Raw genomic sequence first — 20,864 nt, 5'->3', positions numbered from 1 at the left:
AGGGGGAGAGGACTGGTGTGTGGGGGGTCTGTATACAGGGGGAGAGGACTGGTGTGTGGGGGGTCTGTATACAGGGGGAGAGGACTGGTGTGTGGGGGGTCTGTATACAGGTGGAGAGGACTGGTGTGTGGGGTCTGTATACAGGGGGAGAGGACTGGTGTGTGTGGTCTGTATACAGAGGGAGAGGACTGGTGTGAGGGGTCTGTATACAGGGGAGAGGACTGGTGTGTGTGGTCTGTATACAGGGGGAGAGGACTGGTGTGTGGGGTCTGTATACAGGGGAGAGGACTGGTGTGTGGGGTCTGTATACAGGAGAGAGGACTGGTGTGTGGGGTCTGTATACAGGAGAGAGGACTGGTGTGTGGGGTCTGTATACAGGGGGAGAGGACTGGTGTGTGGTCTGTATACAGGAGAGGCCCTGTTCCCGGCCAGTGATTGGCTGTGTGGCCTGTCAGCTGAGAGAGGCCGCCCTGACGCAGGAGGAGCGCACGGTACTCGGGAGAAGCAGGAGAAGAGGAGCCCTGCATAGGTAATGTATACTAGTTAAGCCAGGGCTGCAAGGACATTGTTACCGATGTCCCTGCAGCCCTTGTTTAACGATAATCGGGCTGTGGAATAGGCCCAGTAAACTAGCGCCGATCTAGCAGAATGGCGCTCGTTTATTTGGCCCCATTAGCCCGTGGAATACCACCCTTACTCTCACCCTAACAGTTGTGAGGATAAAGTTTCTTTTTTTTTTTTTTTTATTCAACGTCTTTACACATTCATAACTTGTCTCTTCCTATCGCTGTGTCGGGTTTGTTGTACTTTTTCTTCCCATTCTTTATTATACATTATATCCTCTGCTTTCTATTCATCTCTCCAGGATCCTCTGCTGATATCTTCTATATAAGAGACCGACCCATCAACCATGGAGAGAGACAGAGACAAGATGGCCGACAGGATAATAACCCTCACCCTACACATACTCTTCCTGCTTACTGGGGAGGTGAGGGATTCTGGGAGTGATGTCATCATGACATCATTCTTATCTATGGAATAACAGATGGATAGGACTGGAGAGGAGGGATTCTGGGAGTGATGTCATCATGACATCATTCTTATCTATGGAATAACAGATGGATAGGACTGGAGAGGTGAGGGATTCTGGGAGTGATGTCATCATGACATCATTCTTATCTATGGAATAACAGATGGATAGGACTGGGGAGGTGAGGGATTTTGGGAGTGATGTCATCATGACATCATTCTTATCTATAGAATAACAGATGGATAGGACTGGAGAGGTGAGGGATTCTGGGAGTGATGTCATCATGACATCTTTCTTATCTATGGAATAACAGATGGATAGGACTGGAGAGGTGAGGGATTCTGGGAGTGATGTCATCATGACATCATTCTTATCTATAGAATAACAGATGGATAGGACTGGAGAGGTGAGGGATTCTGGGAGTGATGTCATCATGACATCATTCTTATCTATGGAATAACAGATGGATAGGACTGGAGAGGTGAGGGATTCTGGGAATGATGTCATCATGACATCATTCTTATCTATGGAATAACAGATGGATAGGACTGGAGAGGTGAGGGATTCTGGGAGTGATGTCATCATGACATCATTCTTATCTATGGAATAACAGATGGATAGGACTGGAGAGGTGAGGGATTCTGGGAGTGATGTCATCATGACATCATTCTTATCTATGGAATAACAGATGGATAGGACTGGAGAGGTGAGGGATTCTGGGAATGGATGGAGTGATAGTAATGTGTCTCTCCATACACAGGATTACACAGTAGTGAAGAAGTCCTCTAGTGGGCGCTGTGGGGCCCCTGGGTGTGAAGGATGGGGAAGAACCCTGAGCCCAATCCCGGGGCCCCTGATACATGAGGAAATGGAGGAAGAGAAGATCCTAGAAGTCACCAACAAGATGGTGGAGCTGCTGAGTGGAGAGGTGAGACTGTGGCTGCTGGGAATGCTGGGACATTATACAGTAACACCACTGGGGGGGTGGGGGGGATGACTGTGTGATCATTGTGTGTGTCAGGTTCCTATAAGGTGTCAGGACGTGGCGGTCTATTTCTCCATGGAGGAGTGGGAGTATGTAGAAGGACACAAGGATCAGTACAAGGATGTGATGCTGGAGGATCAGCAGCCCCTCCCATCAGCAGGTAATAGACAGGACTATATACACACCTCCTCTCTGTATTATCTGGATGGAAAGAATGAATTCAGTCTCTGTATGTGTTCCCTCCAGTCAGATCCAGTAAGAGAACAGCACCAGAGAGATGTCCCCGTCCTCTTCTCCCACAGGATCAGGTAGATGGAGATGTTCCCTATGATCTGTACATCCCACCTGACTTCTCCTACTGTCTGATGACTTTTACAATATTTCTCTCACATCTTATGAATCAGGGGGAAGATGAGAACAATATTAATGCTCCAGAGACAGATGACAGCAGTGATGAGCAGTATAAGGAAGACATCACTACAGAGAAGGATCTGAACTGTATTAACACTATACACATAAATAAAGAAGAGACAGATGTGAGCAGTGATGAGCAGTATAAGGAGGACATCACTACATGTAACCGCCCAGGTGAGTAGTGACCACTAAATGCAGAGAACAGTCACACATTCTCCTCAGTCACCGGCTGTAACTATTTATAGTGACCATCTTGTCGTCTATGTACTTGTACTATGTATGATCATGTTATCCACTCTGCAGATACAGCAACCAGGATCGGCTTTGCATAAACTATATGAACCAATCGTTTATACATCCTACAAATACAGTATTGGGGCAGTCTGTGCGGGAACTACATGCTGGTGCTGTGTATGCACGCTCAGTTACATGTTACCTGCATGAACTATATGAACATACGGACACTTATGGTGCATTTACACAGACAGATTTATCTGACAGATTTTTGAAGCCAAAACCAGGAACAGACTATAAACAAAGAACAGGTCATAAAGGAAACACTAAGAGTTCTCCTCTTTTCTAATCCATTCCTGGCTTTGGCTTCAAAAATCTGTCAGATAAATCTGTCTATGTAAACGCACCATTAGGGCTCTATTACACGGAGTGATAATCTGCAGATTCACCTGATTATCGTTCCATGTAATAAAGACAACAAGAGCCGAAGAACCGATTATTGTCTGATCGCTGTCTTTCTAACATGTTATCGGTATGTAGGGAGTCAGTAGTCCTGTTATTTATTTGAGAAGAGTTTCCATTACGTTTCTACTAAGGACGTCATCTCCCCGGCCTCCAGGTTCTAGATTCTTCTCCCTGACACTTCATGTGGATGGGAACAGATCTGATCATTCTTATTATGTTACATAAAAAAGAGTAACTTTCCATGTCTGCAATATGTTTAAGCTTCTATTACTGGGAAATAAGAGAAATGGTGTTTTCTCCTTTGCAGATGATTCTACCAGGAGCTCAGGGGGACATCAGATCTCCTCAGAGGATCATATCACACAAGATACATATGAGGAGCCGTCCACTATCCCAGATACACCCTCAGCCCCTCACAGCAAAGATCTCTCATCTCATCCTGTTATACAAGTCCCATCTTTTTCATGTTCAGATTGCGGGAAATGTTTTACACAGAAATCAAATCTTCTTCATCATCAAAAAATTCACACAGGGGAGAAGCCATTTTCATGTTCAGAATGCGGGAAATGTTTTACACAGAAATCAACTCTTCTTCAACATCAAAAAATTCACACAGGGGAGAAGCCATTTTTATGTTCAGAATGTGGGAAATTGTTTAGACTCAAATCAACTTTTCATTACCATAAAACAATTCATGGGGCACAGAAGCCGTTTTCATGTTCAGAATGTGGAAAATGTTTTGCTAAGAAAACAAAACTTGTTGAACATCAAAGAACTCACACGGGAGAGAAGCCATTTTTGTGTTCAGAATGTGGCAGGTGTTTTGCTCGGAAAGCCAAACTCGTTGAACATCAAAGAACTCACACAGGGGAGAAGCCTTTTTCGTGTTTAGAATGTGGGAAGTGTTTTGCTCGGAAACCAAATCTTGTTGAACATCAAAAAACGCACACAGGGGAGAAGCCATTTTTGTGCTTAAAATGTGGAAAATGTTTTGCTCAGAGATCAACTCTTATTAATCATCAAAGAACTCACATAGGGGAGAAGTCATCTTAATGTTCAGAATGCAGTAAATGTAAAAGAAAACCAGAACTTACATGGGTGATGCCGTATTCTTGTAATGATTGTGGAAACTTTGAAATTATAGCACAAGTTTTGTTAAACCTCAGAGGATGCACACAGGGGAGAAGTTATTTTCATGCCCAGAATGTGAGAAGTGTTTCAAGGCGAAGTGAAGCCTTGTCCAAAATTTAAAATTCATGTTCATAATGTAGTAAATGTTATACTTTCGAAAGCAAGTCTTATTAAATATTAAAATATTCACACAGCACTGACGCAGTTTTCATGCTCTCATTGTGGGAAATGATTTATTGTGAAATCAATGCGAACATCAGCAAAGTTACACAGGAGAGGAGACGTTTTTATTAGAGATTCTACTCATCCGAAGCTTAACCCCTTCAAGACCGAGCCCATTGATGCCTGGGTCAAATTAATGCATTCTTCTTCCCCGCCTTCTAAGAGCCATAACGCTTTTATTTTTCCACCTACAGGGCTGGTTGGGGTGTAATTTTTGTGCCATGATCTCTAGTTTTTAATAATATCATATTGGTGTAAAAGAAAAGTTTTGATAATTTTTTTTTTTTCTGATATATGATTTTAAAAAAAAATCAGCAATCCTGCTGTTTCTTTTTCTTTTACGCTGTTTACCGTGTGTGAATAATAATTTTATATTTTAATAGAACGGACAATTCTGCACACTATGATATATAATATGTTTATTATTGAATTGTTTTTTTAAATATTTTTATAATGGGTATGGAGGTACATTAAACTTTTATGGGAGGGGGGGTAATACTTTTAAAAACGTTTCTTTTAAAACTTTTATTCACTTTAAAACATGCAATTATTAGATTGCATATACTGATCTATGCTATGCCATAGCATAGCATAGATCAGTGTTATCGGTGATCTGTGCAGAGACCCTGCCTGAGAGCAGACTCTATACACGGATCGCCGATCCGACAGAACAGAGGTAAGTGAATTACCCCCACTCGTCGGTACAAGCGATCGGGACCCCAGCAGCATGGCTATGGGGGTCCTGATCAGTCCGTGACAGGGGCTTGTCCTCTCACTGACTACCTTAAACGACGTGATCGCTATAGATCACAATGTTTAGGGTGCGTTCACACGTACAGGATCTGCAGCAGATCTGTGGCAGATTTGATGGCCCACAGTTACTTTGCATTGAATCTGCAACTTCAAATCTGCGCCATCAAATCTGCTGCAGATCCTGTACGTGTGAACGCACCCTTAAGGGTTTAATGACATCATCCTCGGCTCCCTGGACACTGATGTGTGTGGGACCGTTCTCACTGCAGCGGTACCACACACATCAAACCCCTCACTGTCAGGAACAGATATATATATATATATATAGATTGCTGACATGAAGGGATTGAGGATGGAGTCAATTTTCATTTTTGCACTTTTGCTTTTTCCTTTTCGTCTTTAAAAGGTCATAGCACTTGCATTTTTTCACTTACAGACCTACACGATCCCTTATTTTTTTGTGACACCATGGCAGACTTAATTTTCCCATATAATTTGCTGCATATGAGAAGCCGTCCACTATCCCAGATACACCCTCAGCCCCTCACACCAGAGATCTCTCATCTCATCCTGTTATACAAGTCCCATCTTTTTCATGTTCAGAATGTGGGAAATGTTTTTCACAGAAATCAGATCTTACTGAACATCAAAAAATTCACACAGGAGAGAAACCATTTGTATGTTCAGAATGTGGGAAATATTTTACACAGAAATCAGATCTTGATAAACATCAAAAAAGTCACACAGAAGAAAAGCCATTTTTATGTTAAGAATGTGGGAAATGTTTTAAACACAAATCAAATCTTCTTTGCCATAAAACAATTCACAGGGCAGGGAAGCCGTTTTCATGTTCAGAATGTGAGAAACATTTTGCTTAGAAAAAAAAAGTCTTATTTCCCTTCAGAAATATCATACAGGGGAAAAGCCATTTTCATGTTCAGAATGTGAGAAACGTTTTCTTTATAAAGGAAATCTTATTTTGCATCAAAAAATTCATGCAGGGGAGAAGCTATTTTCATGTTCAGAATGTGGGAAATGTTTTTTTTCAGAAATCAGATCTTACTAAACATCAAGAAATTCACACAGGGGAGAAGCCATTTTTATGTTCAGAATGTGAGAAATGTTTTATTAGGAAATCAGCACTTCTTTAACATCAAAAAATTCACATAGGGGAGAAGCCATTTTTATGTCCAGAATGTGGGAAATGTTTTAGACTCAAATCAAGTCTTCTTTGCCATAAAACAATTCGCGAGGCAGAAAAGCAGTTTTCATGTTCAGAATGCGAGAAACCTTTTGCTTTGAAAAGAAATTTTACTACACATCAAAAAATTCACACAGAGGAAAAGCCATTTTCATGTTCAGAATGTGGGAAGTGTTTTTCTCAGAAAGCAAAACTTGTTGAACATCAAAAAATTCACACAGGGGAGAAACCATTTTCATGTTCAGAATGTGGAAAATGTTTTATTTTGAAATCAAATTTTGAAATCAAATCTTGTTGAACATCTAAGAACTCACACAGGAGAGAAGCCATTTTCATGCTTAGAATGTGGGAAATGTTTTGCTCACAGATCAGGTCTTTATAATTATCAAAAAACTCACAAAGGGGAGAAGTCATTTTAATGTTCAGAATGCAGTAAATACTGTAAAAGAAAATGAAAACTTGGGGCGTGGGAGTCTAGAACAAGGACTTAGAGAACCACCTGAGGCGCAACAACCTGAGCATCATTGGCCTCTCTGAGCGCACAGAAGGGACAGACCCTGGAGCCTTTGCTGAAAAGTGGCTTAAGGATTTGTTCCCAAATGCTCAGTTCTCTGGGGCTTTTGATATTGAACGGCCCATAGAGTCCCGACCAGACAACCACCACCTGGGGCCGAGACCACTCCTAGCCCGTATGTTAAACTGTAATGACGTTGTACACCGGCTGGCCCGACAGCTGCAAGACCTTACCTACAATGGGGCCCAAGTCTCCATATTCCCTGACTTTTCTGCTGACCTCCAGAGGACAAGGGCCACATTCCCTGTGGTGAAGCACCGACTTAAAGGGGTTTTCCCCCCCCAAGAGCTTAAAAAATAAAATGTTCCCAATCCTAGCTGATTTAACTCACCAGGTCCCCGAGAATGTTGAGCCGTCTCCCGTCTTTCTAGCTGCTTCCGTTCCATAGTTACAAGTTTTTTAAAAAAACAAGCCGAACTATATCCAACATGGCGCCGACCAGAAAACTACATCTCCCATCATGGAATGCTTATATCTGATTGGTCCATGATGTAGCAGAGCTGATATCCACAAGATATAGCAAAGTTGAGTGAGTTGCATATCAGAGTTGAGTGTGACATAGCAGAGTTCTGATAGTGACATTGAGCGGCAGAGCTGAGTGAGTGCATTAGCAGAGTTGTGCGAGTGGAATAGCAGAGTTGTGCGAGTGGAGTAGCAGAGTTGGGCGAGTGCAATAGCAGAGTCGTGTGCCCAGGTGTGGGGGGGGGGGAATTGCTGCGAGCCACTGGTGAGTTGCGGGGGGGGGGGGGGGGGGGTGTAAATATGTGCCGCGCAAGAGTCTCGGTAGGGGAATGCCGTGGGTGATTCGTGGGGGGGTTAGTCAGGTTCCTTTCCCAGCTTCATCTCATCCTTCCTCTTCCTCCATAGACAGAGCAGCGGCCGGTGCTCGGGGTATGATCCCAGGGGGGCACAGCGGTGACCTGGGGAGGGGGAGTCGGAAGACACTGATCAGCAGCTGCTGTCAGTATCCTCCCTCACTTCAATGCGCAGGGTTAGAAACCAGAAGAGATGGAGGACACGTGATCCCGATATGGAGGGTGGGGGCCAGGAGCAGGGAGCGTGTCAGGTTGGACTGAGGTCTGATGATTCTATGCATTCCATGGAGGTGAATGCATCTAGATAACAGCAAAACTGTGCTGAATCCATAATAACTTTATATTGGAAAGATGGAAAGCTACGGGTGGGCAACATATTAATGCAAAATTTTTTTTTTTTTTTTGGGGGGGGAATACTCCTTTAGGCTATGTTCACACTATGTAAAACTACGGCCGTAGTTTTGCGGGGTGGAACATAACCTTACTCTCAATGGGATCCCAGCCGGAGCGTACACACATCGTATACGCTCCGGCAGGGATCTATGCGGCGCCGGAAAAAACTGACAGGTCATTTTTCTGCGTCCGGAATTCAGTGAATTCCGGCCGCAGAAAGTCCTGTCAGTGCACACAGTGAAGTAAGCGGCTCCGGCCGCTCGCTTCACAGTGGGCTATGGTAAGCTCTGATGCGGGCACGTGCTGATGCGCCCGCATCAGAGCTCTGCGGCCGAAAGATCATCCGGCCAGTACTGTAGACGGCCCCGTCCGTGATTCTGCTTACTGAGCCGCCATCTTATGTCTCCCTTAGCAGTATAGAGAAACATGCTGCTCGGACTGTGTAATTTGGATGCTAGGGCGCTACTCTCAGGGATACTTACCACTATACTGATTATACCTTACTATACTAAAGTATTCTGATGTGTAGGATTGCATATTCATGTCTGACCACTAGATGGTGCCATTCTTATGTTTTCGTTACAGTCTCATAGTATACTACATTCTTTAGACCAGTGCTTCTCAATTCCAGTCCTCAGGCCTCACCATCAGGTCATGTTTTGAGGATATCCCATACAAAGATCACCTGTGCTAATACCTGATGAACTGAGTATAATTACTAAATACTAAGGAAATCCTCAAAACATGACCTGTTGGTGAGGCCTGAGGACTAGAATTGAGAAGCACTTCCCCATTCACACGTCCATGTCAGTTTTTACTGTAAGGCCCCCTTCACACGTCCGGAAAATCTGTCCGGATTTCCTATCAGGAAATCCGGACGGATTTCCGGACTCATAGACTAACATTAGACACGGACACCCTTCCGGATTTTTCCGGAAGGGTGTCCGTTCCGGAAAATAGGACCGGATTTTTTAGATCCTGTCCTATTTTCGTCCGGAAATCCGGCACGGACGCCCCCATAGAAGTCTATGGGAGCGCCGGAATCACGGGCATTTTCCTGATGTATATCAGGAAAGTGCCCGCGATTCTGGACTGGTAGAGAGCCAGCCCCGGCCGCCGTCCGATCACCCGCACACCCCCATCCCCCCCGCACCGCACCGCACACTCTGCCCGGCACTACAGGGCTGGCCGGCCAGAGTGCGGTGCAGATCCCCCCCCGCCCCCCGCCGCCGCCTAACCCCCAGTACCCGCTAGCCCCCGACAACCACCCCGCGCACCCATACCCGCCGCCGCCGCCGCTCACCACCGGAACACCGCCCCCCCCCCCCCCCCCCCCCGGAACTCACCACCGGGCCGCCCGCCGGATGCTCCACACCTCCGACCGCCGCCGCTGCCCGGACCTCAGCACTGCACTCTGACCCGGACCCGTACCCCAACCTCGCGGCCCCGACAGAGCAGGATCCAGGACAGGTGAGATTACCCCTTAGGACTACTACTCCCACCATGCTCTGCTGGCAGGCCATGATGGGAGTTGTAGTTCTGCAGCCTGTGGCCATCCAGGTTGCAGAAGTACAACTCCCATCATGGCTCTGCTGGCAGGCCATGATGGGAGTTGTAGTTCTGCAGTCTGTGGCCATCCAGGTTGCAGACGTACAACTCCCATCATGCCTTGCTGGCAGGCCATGATGGGAATTGTAGTTCTGCAACCTGGATGGCCACAGACTGCAGAACTACAACTCCCATCATGCCTTGCTGACAGGCCATGATGGGAATTGTAGTTCTGCAGTCTGTGGCCATCCAGGTTGCAGACATACAACTCCCATCATGCCTTGCTGACAGGCCATGATGGGAGTTGTAGTTCTGCAGCCTGTGGCCATCCAGGTACACGGGTACCTGTGATTTATGTTGGCATACTAGACAATATTATCTCATCAGGAAATCCTGATACTATCCTGATGACATTTGAGGTCTCCTGATCAGGATTTCCTGACAGTAAAAACTGAGGCCCCCTTCACACGTCCGGAAAAACCATCCGGATTTCCTATCAGGAAATCCGGACGGATTTCCGGACCCATAGACTTTAATTGGTCACGGACACCCTTCCGGATTTTTCCGGAAGGGTGTCCGTTCCGGAAAATATATCCGGAAAAAATAGGACATGTCCTATTTTTGTCCGGAATTCCGTCCCGGACGCCCCCATAGAAGGCTATGGGGGCGCCGGAATCACGGGCACTTTCCTGATGTACATCAGGAAAGTGCCCGTGATTCCGGATGATTGACAGCCCGCCGGCACCCCCGCTGCCCGAACGCCGCGCCGCCACCACCCAAGGGATCCCTGCACCCGGACATCAGCTGCCGCCGCCCGGTGACCCCGCAGCGCCGCATCGCATCACCCCCGCCGTCGCCGCCCGATGACCCCGCGCCGTATCGCATCACGCCGCCGCCCGCTGACCCCGCATCGCATGACCCCGCCGCCGTATCGCATCACCCCGCCGCTGCCGCCCGATGACCCCGCCGCCGCATGACATCACCCCGCCGATGACCCCGCCGCATCGCATTATCCCGCCGCCCGATGACCGCGCCGCATCGCATCACCCCGCCGCCACCCCGACCTCTGTTCCCCCCCCCTCCCTCTCCGAGTCCGCAGCAGCTTGCACCCGCCCGCCCGGGACTCCCACCAGCTGCCGCCGCTGTTCTTCCGCCGCCGACAGGTGAGATACACAGCCCTCTCCCCCCCCAATACTAAAACTCCCACCATGTCCTGCTAACAGGCCATGATGGGAGTTGTACTTCTGCAGCCTGTGGCCATCCAGGTTGCAGGAGTACAACTCTCATCATGTCCCTGTTGACAGGTCATGATGGGAGTTGTACTTCTGCAGCCTGTGGCCATCTAGGTTGCAGAAGTACAACTCTCATCATGCCCCTGTTGGAAATACTTTTTTTTTACTCATCAGGAAATCCTGAAGGTTTTTCCTGATGATTTCCTGATGGTAAAAACGGATTACTGTCAAGAAATCCTGATACTATCCTGATGACATTTGAGGTCTCCTGATCAGGATTTCCTGACAGTAAAAACTGACACGGACGTGTGAATGGGGCCTAAGGAAATCCTGATCAGGAGACCTCAAATGTCATCAGGAAAGTATCAGGATTTCCTGACAGTAATCCGTTTTTACCTTCAGGAAACCATCAGGAAAAACCTTCAGGATTTCCTGATGAGAAGAAAAATAGGACACGATCAGAAATGTATTTCTGCAAACTGGATGGTCACAGCTTGCAGAATTACATCTCCCATCATGCCTGGCTGACAGGTCATGATGGAAGTTGTACTTCTGAAGTCTGAGGTCACCCAGGTTGCAGGACATGATGGGAGTTGTACTTCTGCAACCTGGATGGCCACAGGCTGCAGAAGTACAACTCCCATCATGACTTGTTAGCATAGGCAGGGTGGGAGCTTTAACCTCACCTGTCCTGGTCTCCTGGTCGCCGGGAGGGGTGGGGGTGCGGGGGTGCCGGTAGTGGCCGCGGCGGGGGGTGATGTGGTCCGGTGCGGTGCCGCAGGGGGGGGGGGGGGTCGGGGGTGCCGCGAGTGGCCGCGGGGGGGGGGTTGGGGGGGGAATGTGTGTGCCGCGAGTGGCCGCGGCAGGGGGGGGTGGTGTGGTCCGGTGCGGTACCTGCAGAAGAGGTGGCGGGCGAAGAGGCAGCAGGAAGCCGGGGCAGATCTGGGGCAGCGGCGGAAGGTGGTCCGGGTGAGTGGAACTCCGGACGCTTTCCTGATGTGCATCAGGTTCTAAAAAATCCGGTCCTATTTTCCGGAACGGACACCCTTCCGGAAAATTCCGGAAGGGTGTCCGTGTCCAATGAAAGCCTATGCGTCCGGAAATCCAAGTGGTTTTTCCGGACGTGTGAAAGGGGCCTTAGACCACTGTATTGCAAAGTTCACATAAGTCTTGGCGCACACTTAGGAGTGATTGCCTAAGTTCTCTATCATTTTCCAGCTAGATAATTGGGGACGATTATGGCTGCTGGAGAGGATGATGGCAGGGGGATGCTCAGTGTCCCTCCAGTGCCCTGTGTCCCTCAGTGTCCCCCTGCCATCATCCTCTTCAGCAGCCACAGGCCGCACAGCTCTGGGAGTCAGGTCGTGACATCACCGTGTTATCCAGGAAGTGACATCACCATGTTATCCAGGAAGTGACATCACCATGTTATCCAGGAAGTGAAGCCTTGATGCAGTAGTAAGTGCAGGAAAAAAGCACTTTATGTGCATTTCCTACAATAAGTGTATATTGGGGATTTGTATAACTTTTTGGGGGCAAAACAATACTTTAACCCTTAGGAGACCCGGCCAATTTTCATTTTCATGTACATAAGGCCATAGCGCTTGCATTTTTCCACCTAAAGACCCAGATGAGCCCTTAATTTTTGCGCCACTAATTGTACTTTGCAGTGGCAGACGTAATTTTTGCATAAAATATGCTGTGAAACCAGAAAAAATGTATACATGCAGAGAAATTGAAAATAAAAAGAAGGGGGGGGGGGGGGGGGTTGTGCCGTTCGCTCCAGGGTAAAACTGACATGTTATATATGTTCCTGAAGTCAGTACGATTACAATGATATGTAACTTGTATAACTTTTATTTTATTTGATGACTTTTAAACATTTTTAACTTTTTTCTTAAAAATAAAAGTTCCTTAAAATGTCTCTATTCCCATCCTTATAACTAGCGATGGTCCCATAACTAGGTATGAACCCGAACCTTCGGTAATGATTCCCGCTGTCTGGCCACTCCGTGGAGCGGGCGGATACAGCGGGTGTAACGCCCTGAGAACTGGGATACAGCCTATGGATATGGCTGTATCCCAGTCTTCCAGGCGGTCCTCCCGCTGGATCCGCCCGCTCCACGGAGCGGGCAGACAGCGGGAATCATTACCGAGGGTTCGGGTTCGTAAGAACCCGAACCGAACTAGGTTCGGACCATCCCTATTTATAACGCTTTTATCCTTTGGTCTATGGGCCCGTCTGAGGTGCGCCATGCTCTGTACATTCTATCGGTACCTTGCTTACATATATGCGACTTTTTGGTCACTTTTTATTACAATTTTTCTGGATTTTATGTGACCAAAAATCGGTAATTTTACACATTGGTGGAGTTTTGCGTTTACGCCGTTTACTGCGCGAGATCAGGAATGTGATAGTTTAATAGTTCGGGCGATTCAAACAGTTTCCCTGCTCCTGGGCTGATATTGATACATGATGCCGTGCAGGGAAACACTCCAGGACAGACATTCACTGTGTTGCTCGGACAGAAGATGGAACGTGTGAATTCAGCCAAAAAAGTTCCTGTTTCTCGATAGAGTTCCTCTAGCACATAGCAAGTAGTGTCCATTAGGGTCGACCTGCAGACCTCTAGACAGTCCACAGAGAGTCCATGATTATTATATTTATTTGTTTAGCGCCAACAGATTCCGCAGCGCTTTTAAAAAAATATATTTTAGTACAAAACAGTATATATATATATATATATATATATATATATATATATATATATATTACATTCTACAATAAATAAGTAAAATAAAATAGGATATGATACAAACAGTTACAGACCCGCTCACGAGAGTGTACAAACTAGGATGACTTGAGGTGACACGAGGCAGTAAGTGCTTTATTTTGCCAGTGTTCCAGTCATTATACATAGTCGCAAAGTGCCTGAAGGTGATTGGGCGAGCCAGTCACACCCCATTGTCTCTTTTCAGGTAGAAAGTACATGGCACCAAAGAGGATATAGAGAGGATGGAGAAGGGAAAGCAGAGAGGTAGACGAGATTGGGGAAAGTTATAAGCCTGAGGAGATGAGTCTTCAGGACATGCTTGAAACTGTGGTAGTTGGAAATAAGCCTGAGCTCTTTGGGTAGGGAGTTCCAGAGAACTGGTGCAGCACGAGAGAAGTCCTGGAGACCGGAGTGAGAGGTTCTGATTATGGAAGATGTTAGTGTAAGATCATTAGCAGAACGTAGAGCACGGGAAGGATGGGAGGTGGAGATGAGGGAGGAGATGTATGGAGGGGCAGAGTTGTGGAGAGCTTTATGGGTGAGAGTGAGGAGTCTGAACTGTATTCTGTATTTAATAGGTAACCAGTGCAGTGACTGGCACAGAGGGGAAACGTCAGTGTAACGGCTGGAGAGGAAGATGAGTCTGGCTGCTGCATTTAGGATAGACTGGAGAGAGGAGAGCTTAGAGAAAGGAAGACGATTAGTAGGGAGTTACAGTAGTCAAGACGGGAAGGATCAGGGGGACAGTAAGAGTCTGAGCTGTGTCAGTGGTGAGAAATGGGCAGATTCTGGAGATGTTTTTGAAATGTAGGTGACAGGAGCTGCAAGAGCTTGGATATAGGGAGTGAGAGATAGATCAGAGTCCAGCATAACCCCCAGACATCGAGCCTGATGCACAGGAGTTATGCTAGTACCACAGACTGAGAGATATGTCAGGTTTAGGTTAGTTAGAGGGAGGGAATACAAGAAGTTCAGTTTTAGAGAGATTAAGTTTGAGAAAGAGAGCGGTCATAGTGTTAGAGAGCGCGGATACAGTTACTAGTATTTTGCAGAAATGCAGGGGTGATGTCACGAAAGGAGGTACACATGCAGCTCAGCTACATGTACAATACACATATACAGCTCTACTGTGTACACATACAGCTCAGCTACATGTACATTACACACATACAGCTCAGCTACATGTACATTACACATATACAGCTCAGCTACATGTACAATACACATATACAGCTCTACTGTGTACACATACAGCTCAGCTTCCCTGTACATTACACACATACAGCTCAGCTACATGTACATTACACACACATACAGCTCAGCTACATGTACATTACACACATACAGCTCAGCTACATGTACATTACACATATACAGCTCAGCTACATGTACATTACACATATACAGCTCAGCTACATGTACATTACACATATACAGCTCAGCTACATGTACATTACACACATACAGCTCAGCTACATGTACATTACACACATACAGCTCAGCTACATGTACATTACACACATACAGCTCAGCTACATGTACATTACACATATACAGCTCAGATACATGTACATTACACACATACAGCTCAGCTACATGTACATTACACATATATAGAGCTCAGCTACATGTACAGTACACACATACATCTCAGCTACATGTACATTACACATATACAGCTCAGCTACATGTACATTACACATATATAGAGCTCAGCTACATGTACATTACACACATACAGCTCAGCTACATGTACATTACACACATACAGCTCAGCTACATGTACATTACACATATACAGCTCAGCTACATGTACATTACACATATACAGCTCAGCTACATGTACATTACACACATACAGCTCAGCTACATGTACATTACACATATACAGCTCAGCTACATGTACATTACACATATACAGCTCAGCTACATGTACATTACACATATATAGCTCAGCTACATGTACCTTACACATATACAGCTCAGCTACATGTACATTACACACAGCTCAGCTACATGTACATTACACACATACAGCTCAGCTACATGTACATTACACATATACAGCTCAGCTACATGTACATTACACATATACAGCTCAGCTACATGTACATTACACACATATACAGCTCAGCTACATGTACATTACACATATATACAGCTCAGCTACATGTACATTACACACATACAGCTCAGCTACATGTACATTACACATATACAGCTCAGCTACATGTACATTACACATATACAGCTCAGCTACATGTACATTACACACATATACAGCTCAGCTACATGTACATTACACACAGGGCTCTGCTGCAGGCATATATAACACACACACAGCTCTGCTCCACACACATCACACACATACACAGCTCTGCTCCACACACATCACACACACACAGCTCTGCTGCACACACATCACTTCAGCTCATCCAGCACAGCAGAGTCCTGCATACACTGAGCAGCAGCCCCTGATCATGTGACTCCTCCTCCATGTGACTGATCACATGACTGTGACATCATGGCAGGTCCTGGAAGCACAGGGGAAGCACACGGCTCCTGTACAGCTCTGCAGGTGGAGGGAAGGAGCTGGGGGACAGCGGGAGGATTAACCCCTTCAGGTCTGAGCGGTTTTTAGTTGTGAGGATGAAATTTTTTTTCTCTTTCTTTGACGCATCACAAGAGCCTAAACGTCTTTACGTATTAATAACTAGAGATGTGCGAACATCGAGCATGCTTGAGTCCGTCCGAACCTGAGTGTTCAGCATTTGATTAGCTGCTGAAGTTGGATAAAGCTCTAAGGTTGTCTGGAAAACATGGATACAGCCAATAACTATATCCATGTTTTCCACATAGCCTTAGGGCTTTATCCAACTTCAGCAGCCACCGCTAATCAAATGCCGAAAGTTCAGGTTCGCTCATCTTTAATTGTATCCTCTACTTTCTATTCATCTCTCCAGGATCCTCTGCTGATATCTTCTATATAAGAGACCGACCCATCAACCATGGAGAGAGACAGAGACAAGATGGCCGAGAGGATAATAACCCTCACCCTACACATACTCTTCCTGCTTACTGGGGAGGTGAGGGATTCTGGGAGTGATGTCATCATGACATCATTCTTATCTATGGAATAACAGATGGATAGGACTGGAGAGGTGAGGGATTCTGGGAGTGATGTCATCATGACATCATTCTTATCTATGGAATAACAGATGGATAGGACTGGAGAGGTGAGGGATTCTGGGAGTGATGTCATCATGACATCATTCTTATCTATGGAATAACAGATGGATAGGACTGGGGAGGTGAGGGATTCTGGGAGTGATGTCATCATGACATCATTATCTATGGAATAACAGATGGATAGGACTGGAGAGGTGAGGGATTCTGGGAGTGATGTCATCATGACATCATTCTTATCTATGGAATAACAGATGGATAGGACTGGGGAGGTGAGGGATTCTGGGAGTGATGTCATCATGACATCATTCTTATCTATGGAATAACAGATGGATAGGACTGGAAAGGTGAGGGATTCTGGGAGTGATGTCATCATGACATCATTCTTATCTATGGAATAACAGATGGATAGGACTGGAGAGGTGAGGGATTCTGGGAGTGATGTCATCATGACATCATTCTTATCTATGGAATAACAGATGGATAGGACTGGAGAGGTGAGGGATTCTGGGAGTGATGTCATGATGACATCATTCTTATCTATGGAATAACAGATGGATAGGACTGGGGAGGTGAGGGATTCTGGGAGTGATGTCATCATGACATCATTATCTATGGAATAACAGATGGATAGGACTGGAGAGGTGAGGGATTCTGGGAGTGATGTCATCATGACATCATTCTTATCTATGGAATAACAGATGGATAGGACTGGGGAGGTGAGGGATTCTGGGAGTGATGTCATCATGACATCATTCTTATCTATGGAATAACAGATGGATAGGACTGGAAAGGTGAGGGATTCTGGGAGTGATGTCATCATGACATCATTCTTATCTATGGAATAACAGATGGATAGGACTGGAGAGGTGAGGGATTCTGGGAGTGATGTCATCATGACATCATTCTTATCTATGGAATAACAGATGGATAGGACTGGAGAGGTGAGGGATTCTGGGAGTGATGTCATCATGACATCATTCTTATCTATGGAATAACAGATGGATAGGACTGGGGAGGTGAGGGATTCTGGGAGTGATGTCATCATGACATCATTATCTATGGAATAACAGATGGATAGGACTGGAGAGGTGAGGGGTTCTGGGAGTGATGTCATCATGACATCATTCTTATCTATGGAATAACAGATGGATAGGACTGGGGAGGTGAGGGATTCTGGGAGTGATGTCATCATGACATCATTCTTATCTATGGAATAACAGATGGATAGGACTGGAAAGGTGAGGGATTCTGGGAGTGATGTCATCATGACATCATTCTTATCTATGGAATAACAGATGGATAGGACTGGAGAGGTGAGGGATTCTGGGAGTGATGTCATCATGACATCATTCTTATCTGGAATAACAGATGGATAGGACTGGAGAGGTGAGGGATTCTGGGAGTGATGTCATCATGACATCATTCTTATCTATGGAATAACAGATGGATAGGACTGGGGAGGTGAGGGATTCTGGGAATGGATGGAGTGATAGTAATGTGTCTCTCCATACACAGGATTACACAGTAGTGAAGAAGTCCTCTAGTGGGCGCTGTGGGGCCCCTGGATGTGAAGGATGGGGAAGAACCCTGAGCCCAATCCCGGGGCCCCTGATACATGAGGAAATGGAGGAAGAGAAGATCCTAGAAGTCACCAACAAGATGGTGGAGCTGCTGAGTGGAGAGGTGAGACTGTGGCTGCTGGGAATGCTGGGACATTATACAGTAACACCACTGGAGGGGTGGGGGGGATGACTGTGTGATCATTGTGTGTGTCAGGTTCCTATAAGGTGTCAGGACGTGGCGGTCTATTTCTCCATGGAGGAGTGGGAGTATGTAGAAGGACACAAGGATCAGTACAAGGATGTGATGCTGGAGGATCAGCAGCCCTTCCCATCAGCAGGTAATAGACAGGACTATATACACACCTCCTCTCTGTATTATCTGGATGGAAAGAATGAATTCAGTCTCTGTATGTGTTCCCTCCAGTCAGATCCAGTAAGAGAACAGCACCAGAGAGATGTCCCCGTCCTCTTCTCCCACAGGATCAGGTAGATGGAGATGTTCCCTATGATCTGTACATCCCACCTGACTTCTCTTACTGTCTGATGACGTTTACAATATTTCTCTCCATCTTATGAATCAGGGGGAAGATGGGAACAATATTAATGCTCCAGAGACAGATGTGATCAGTGATGAGCAGTATAAGGAGGACATCGCTACAGGGAAGGATCTGAATTCTATTAAGGCTAGAGACCTAACATCAGAAGAAGAAGAGACAGATGACAGCAGTAATGAGCAGTATAACGAGGACATCACTACAGGAATGGATGTGATCCCTATTAATGATACAGACATAATGGTAAAGGAAGAAAAGAGAGATGACAGCAGTGATGAGCTGTATAGGGAGGACATAAGTAGAAGAAAGGATCTGATCCCTGTTATTGATACAGACATAAGGGTGAAAGAAGAGACAGTTGTGAGCAGTGATGAGCAGTATAAGGAGGACATCACTACAGGGAAGGATCTGAACTGTATTAACGCTATACACAAAATTAAAGAAGAGACAGAATACGGCAGTGATCAGCAGTATAAGGAGGACATCACTACAGGTAACCACCCAGGTGAGTAGTGACCACTAAATGCAGAGAACACTCACACATTCTCCTCAGTCATCGGCTGTAACTATTTATAGTGACCATCTTGTCGTCTGTACTTGTACTATGTATGATCATGTTACCCACTCTGCAGATACAGCTACCAGGATTGGCTTTGCATAAACTATCAAATACAGTTGTAGTCAGCTCTCTCACCCCTACGCACCAGTATCCGCTCGAGACCCACCTCAAATGGTGCAGTTTGATCCAAACAATGAAACTTGTCTCAGCGAAGGAAGGTGCAGAAACGAATGTCTTTATTGAGTGCAATAAAAGCCACAGGAGCAAACAAGAAAATATAATCTTCAGGCCAGGCCCGTTCCTACCATGAGGCAGAGTGAGGATCCTGCCTCAGGCGGCAGCTTCCGAGGTCCCTGAGGGGGCGGCACAATCCTGCCCTGTCATTGTAGTTAAGTCATTTCTGCAGTGTTACCTTATCTCCTGCTGCCTTATCTGGGTCCCGGCTGCCTTATCTGCAAAGCAAACAGTGGAGGATGCACAATACTACAAAGTTTCCCTGTGATCCCGGTGCTTCCTCCACTGTGTGCTGCCTGAGTGTCGGGACTGGAAGCAGGAGGAGGAGGAGACTCAGCAGGGCAGCCTGCAGAGGTCATAACAGTGAGAAGACCAGGAAACTGACCCTGCAGAGCTCTGTCTCCTGTCCACCCTCCTCTGTGTGTGCTGCCTGTCCTGTGCCCCCCTCTGTGTGTGCTTCCTGTCCCCCTCATCTGTGTGTGCTTCCTGTCCCCCTCCTCTGTGTGTGCTGCCTGTCCCCCTCCTCTGTGTGTGCTGCCTGTCCTGTGCCCCCCTCCCCTCTGTGTGTGCTTCCTGTCCCCCTCCTCTGTGTGTGCTGCCTGTCCTGTGCCCCCCTCCTCTGAGTGCCCTGTCCCCCCTCCTCTGTGTGTGTTGTCCCCCCTCCTCTGCACCATTAGCTCTGTCTTCTGAGGTCCTGACTCTCCACAGCCTCCAAGGACCTGTGTAGCCAGGAGACAGATCAGAAACAGAAGGTATGGTGTGAATTGCATAAGTGTGTGTGTGTTTGTGTGTGTGTGTGTAAATGTGCATGTGTGTATTATACAGTAGATATATGCTGAGGTGGGTATGCAGTGTTTCTAGGTGCTTACTGTGGGGGGTGACTGGTATTAGGGGGTCTTTGCTGAGGGAAGGGTATGGGTATTTTCTATTAGGAGGTCAGTATCACCAACAAAGATGCTGTTTGGGGGTATTAGGTGATGTCCACCATTACAGGG

General features: G+C 46.4%; 1 protein-coding gene and 1 pseudogene across 1 annotated transcript; both read left to right on the top strand.

The window, feature by feature from the left end:
• LOC138786597 (zinc finger protein 208-like) overlaps positions 1 to 20,864 on the top strand; it is a 646,972-nt pseudogene that overhangs the window by 608,500 nt on the left and 17,608 nt on the right.
• LOC138786822 (uncharacterized) lies at positions 547 to 19,875 on the top strand. Its single transcript, XM_069963888.1, has 4 exons — positions 547 to 988; positions 18,476 to 18,860; positions 18,947 to 19,008; positions 19,104 to 19,875. The coding sequence occupies exons 2-4, from the start codon at positions 18,776 to 18,778 to the stop codon at positions 19,587 to 19,589; spliced, it is 633 nt and encodes a 210-aa protein (XP_069819989.1). The 5' UTR covers positions 547 to 988; positions 18,476 to 18,775; the 3' UTR covers positions 19,590 to 19,875.

Source organism: Dendropsophus ebraccatus, chromosome 3 (genome assembly GCF_027789765.1).
Source record: "Dendropsophus ebraccatus isolate aDenEbr1 chromosome 3, aDenEbr1.pat, whole genome shotgun sequence".
NCBI lineage: Eukaryota > Metazoa > Chordata > Amphibia > Anura > Hylidae > Dendropsophus > Dendropsophus ebraccatus.
The sequence above is the reverse complement of the archived record's forward strand: the minus strand, read 5'-3'. Positions and strand labels throughout refer to the sequence as shown.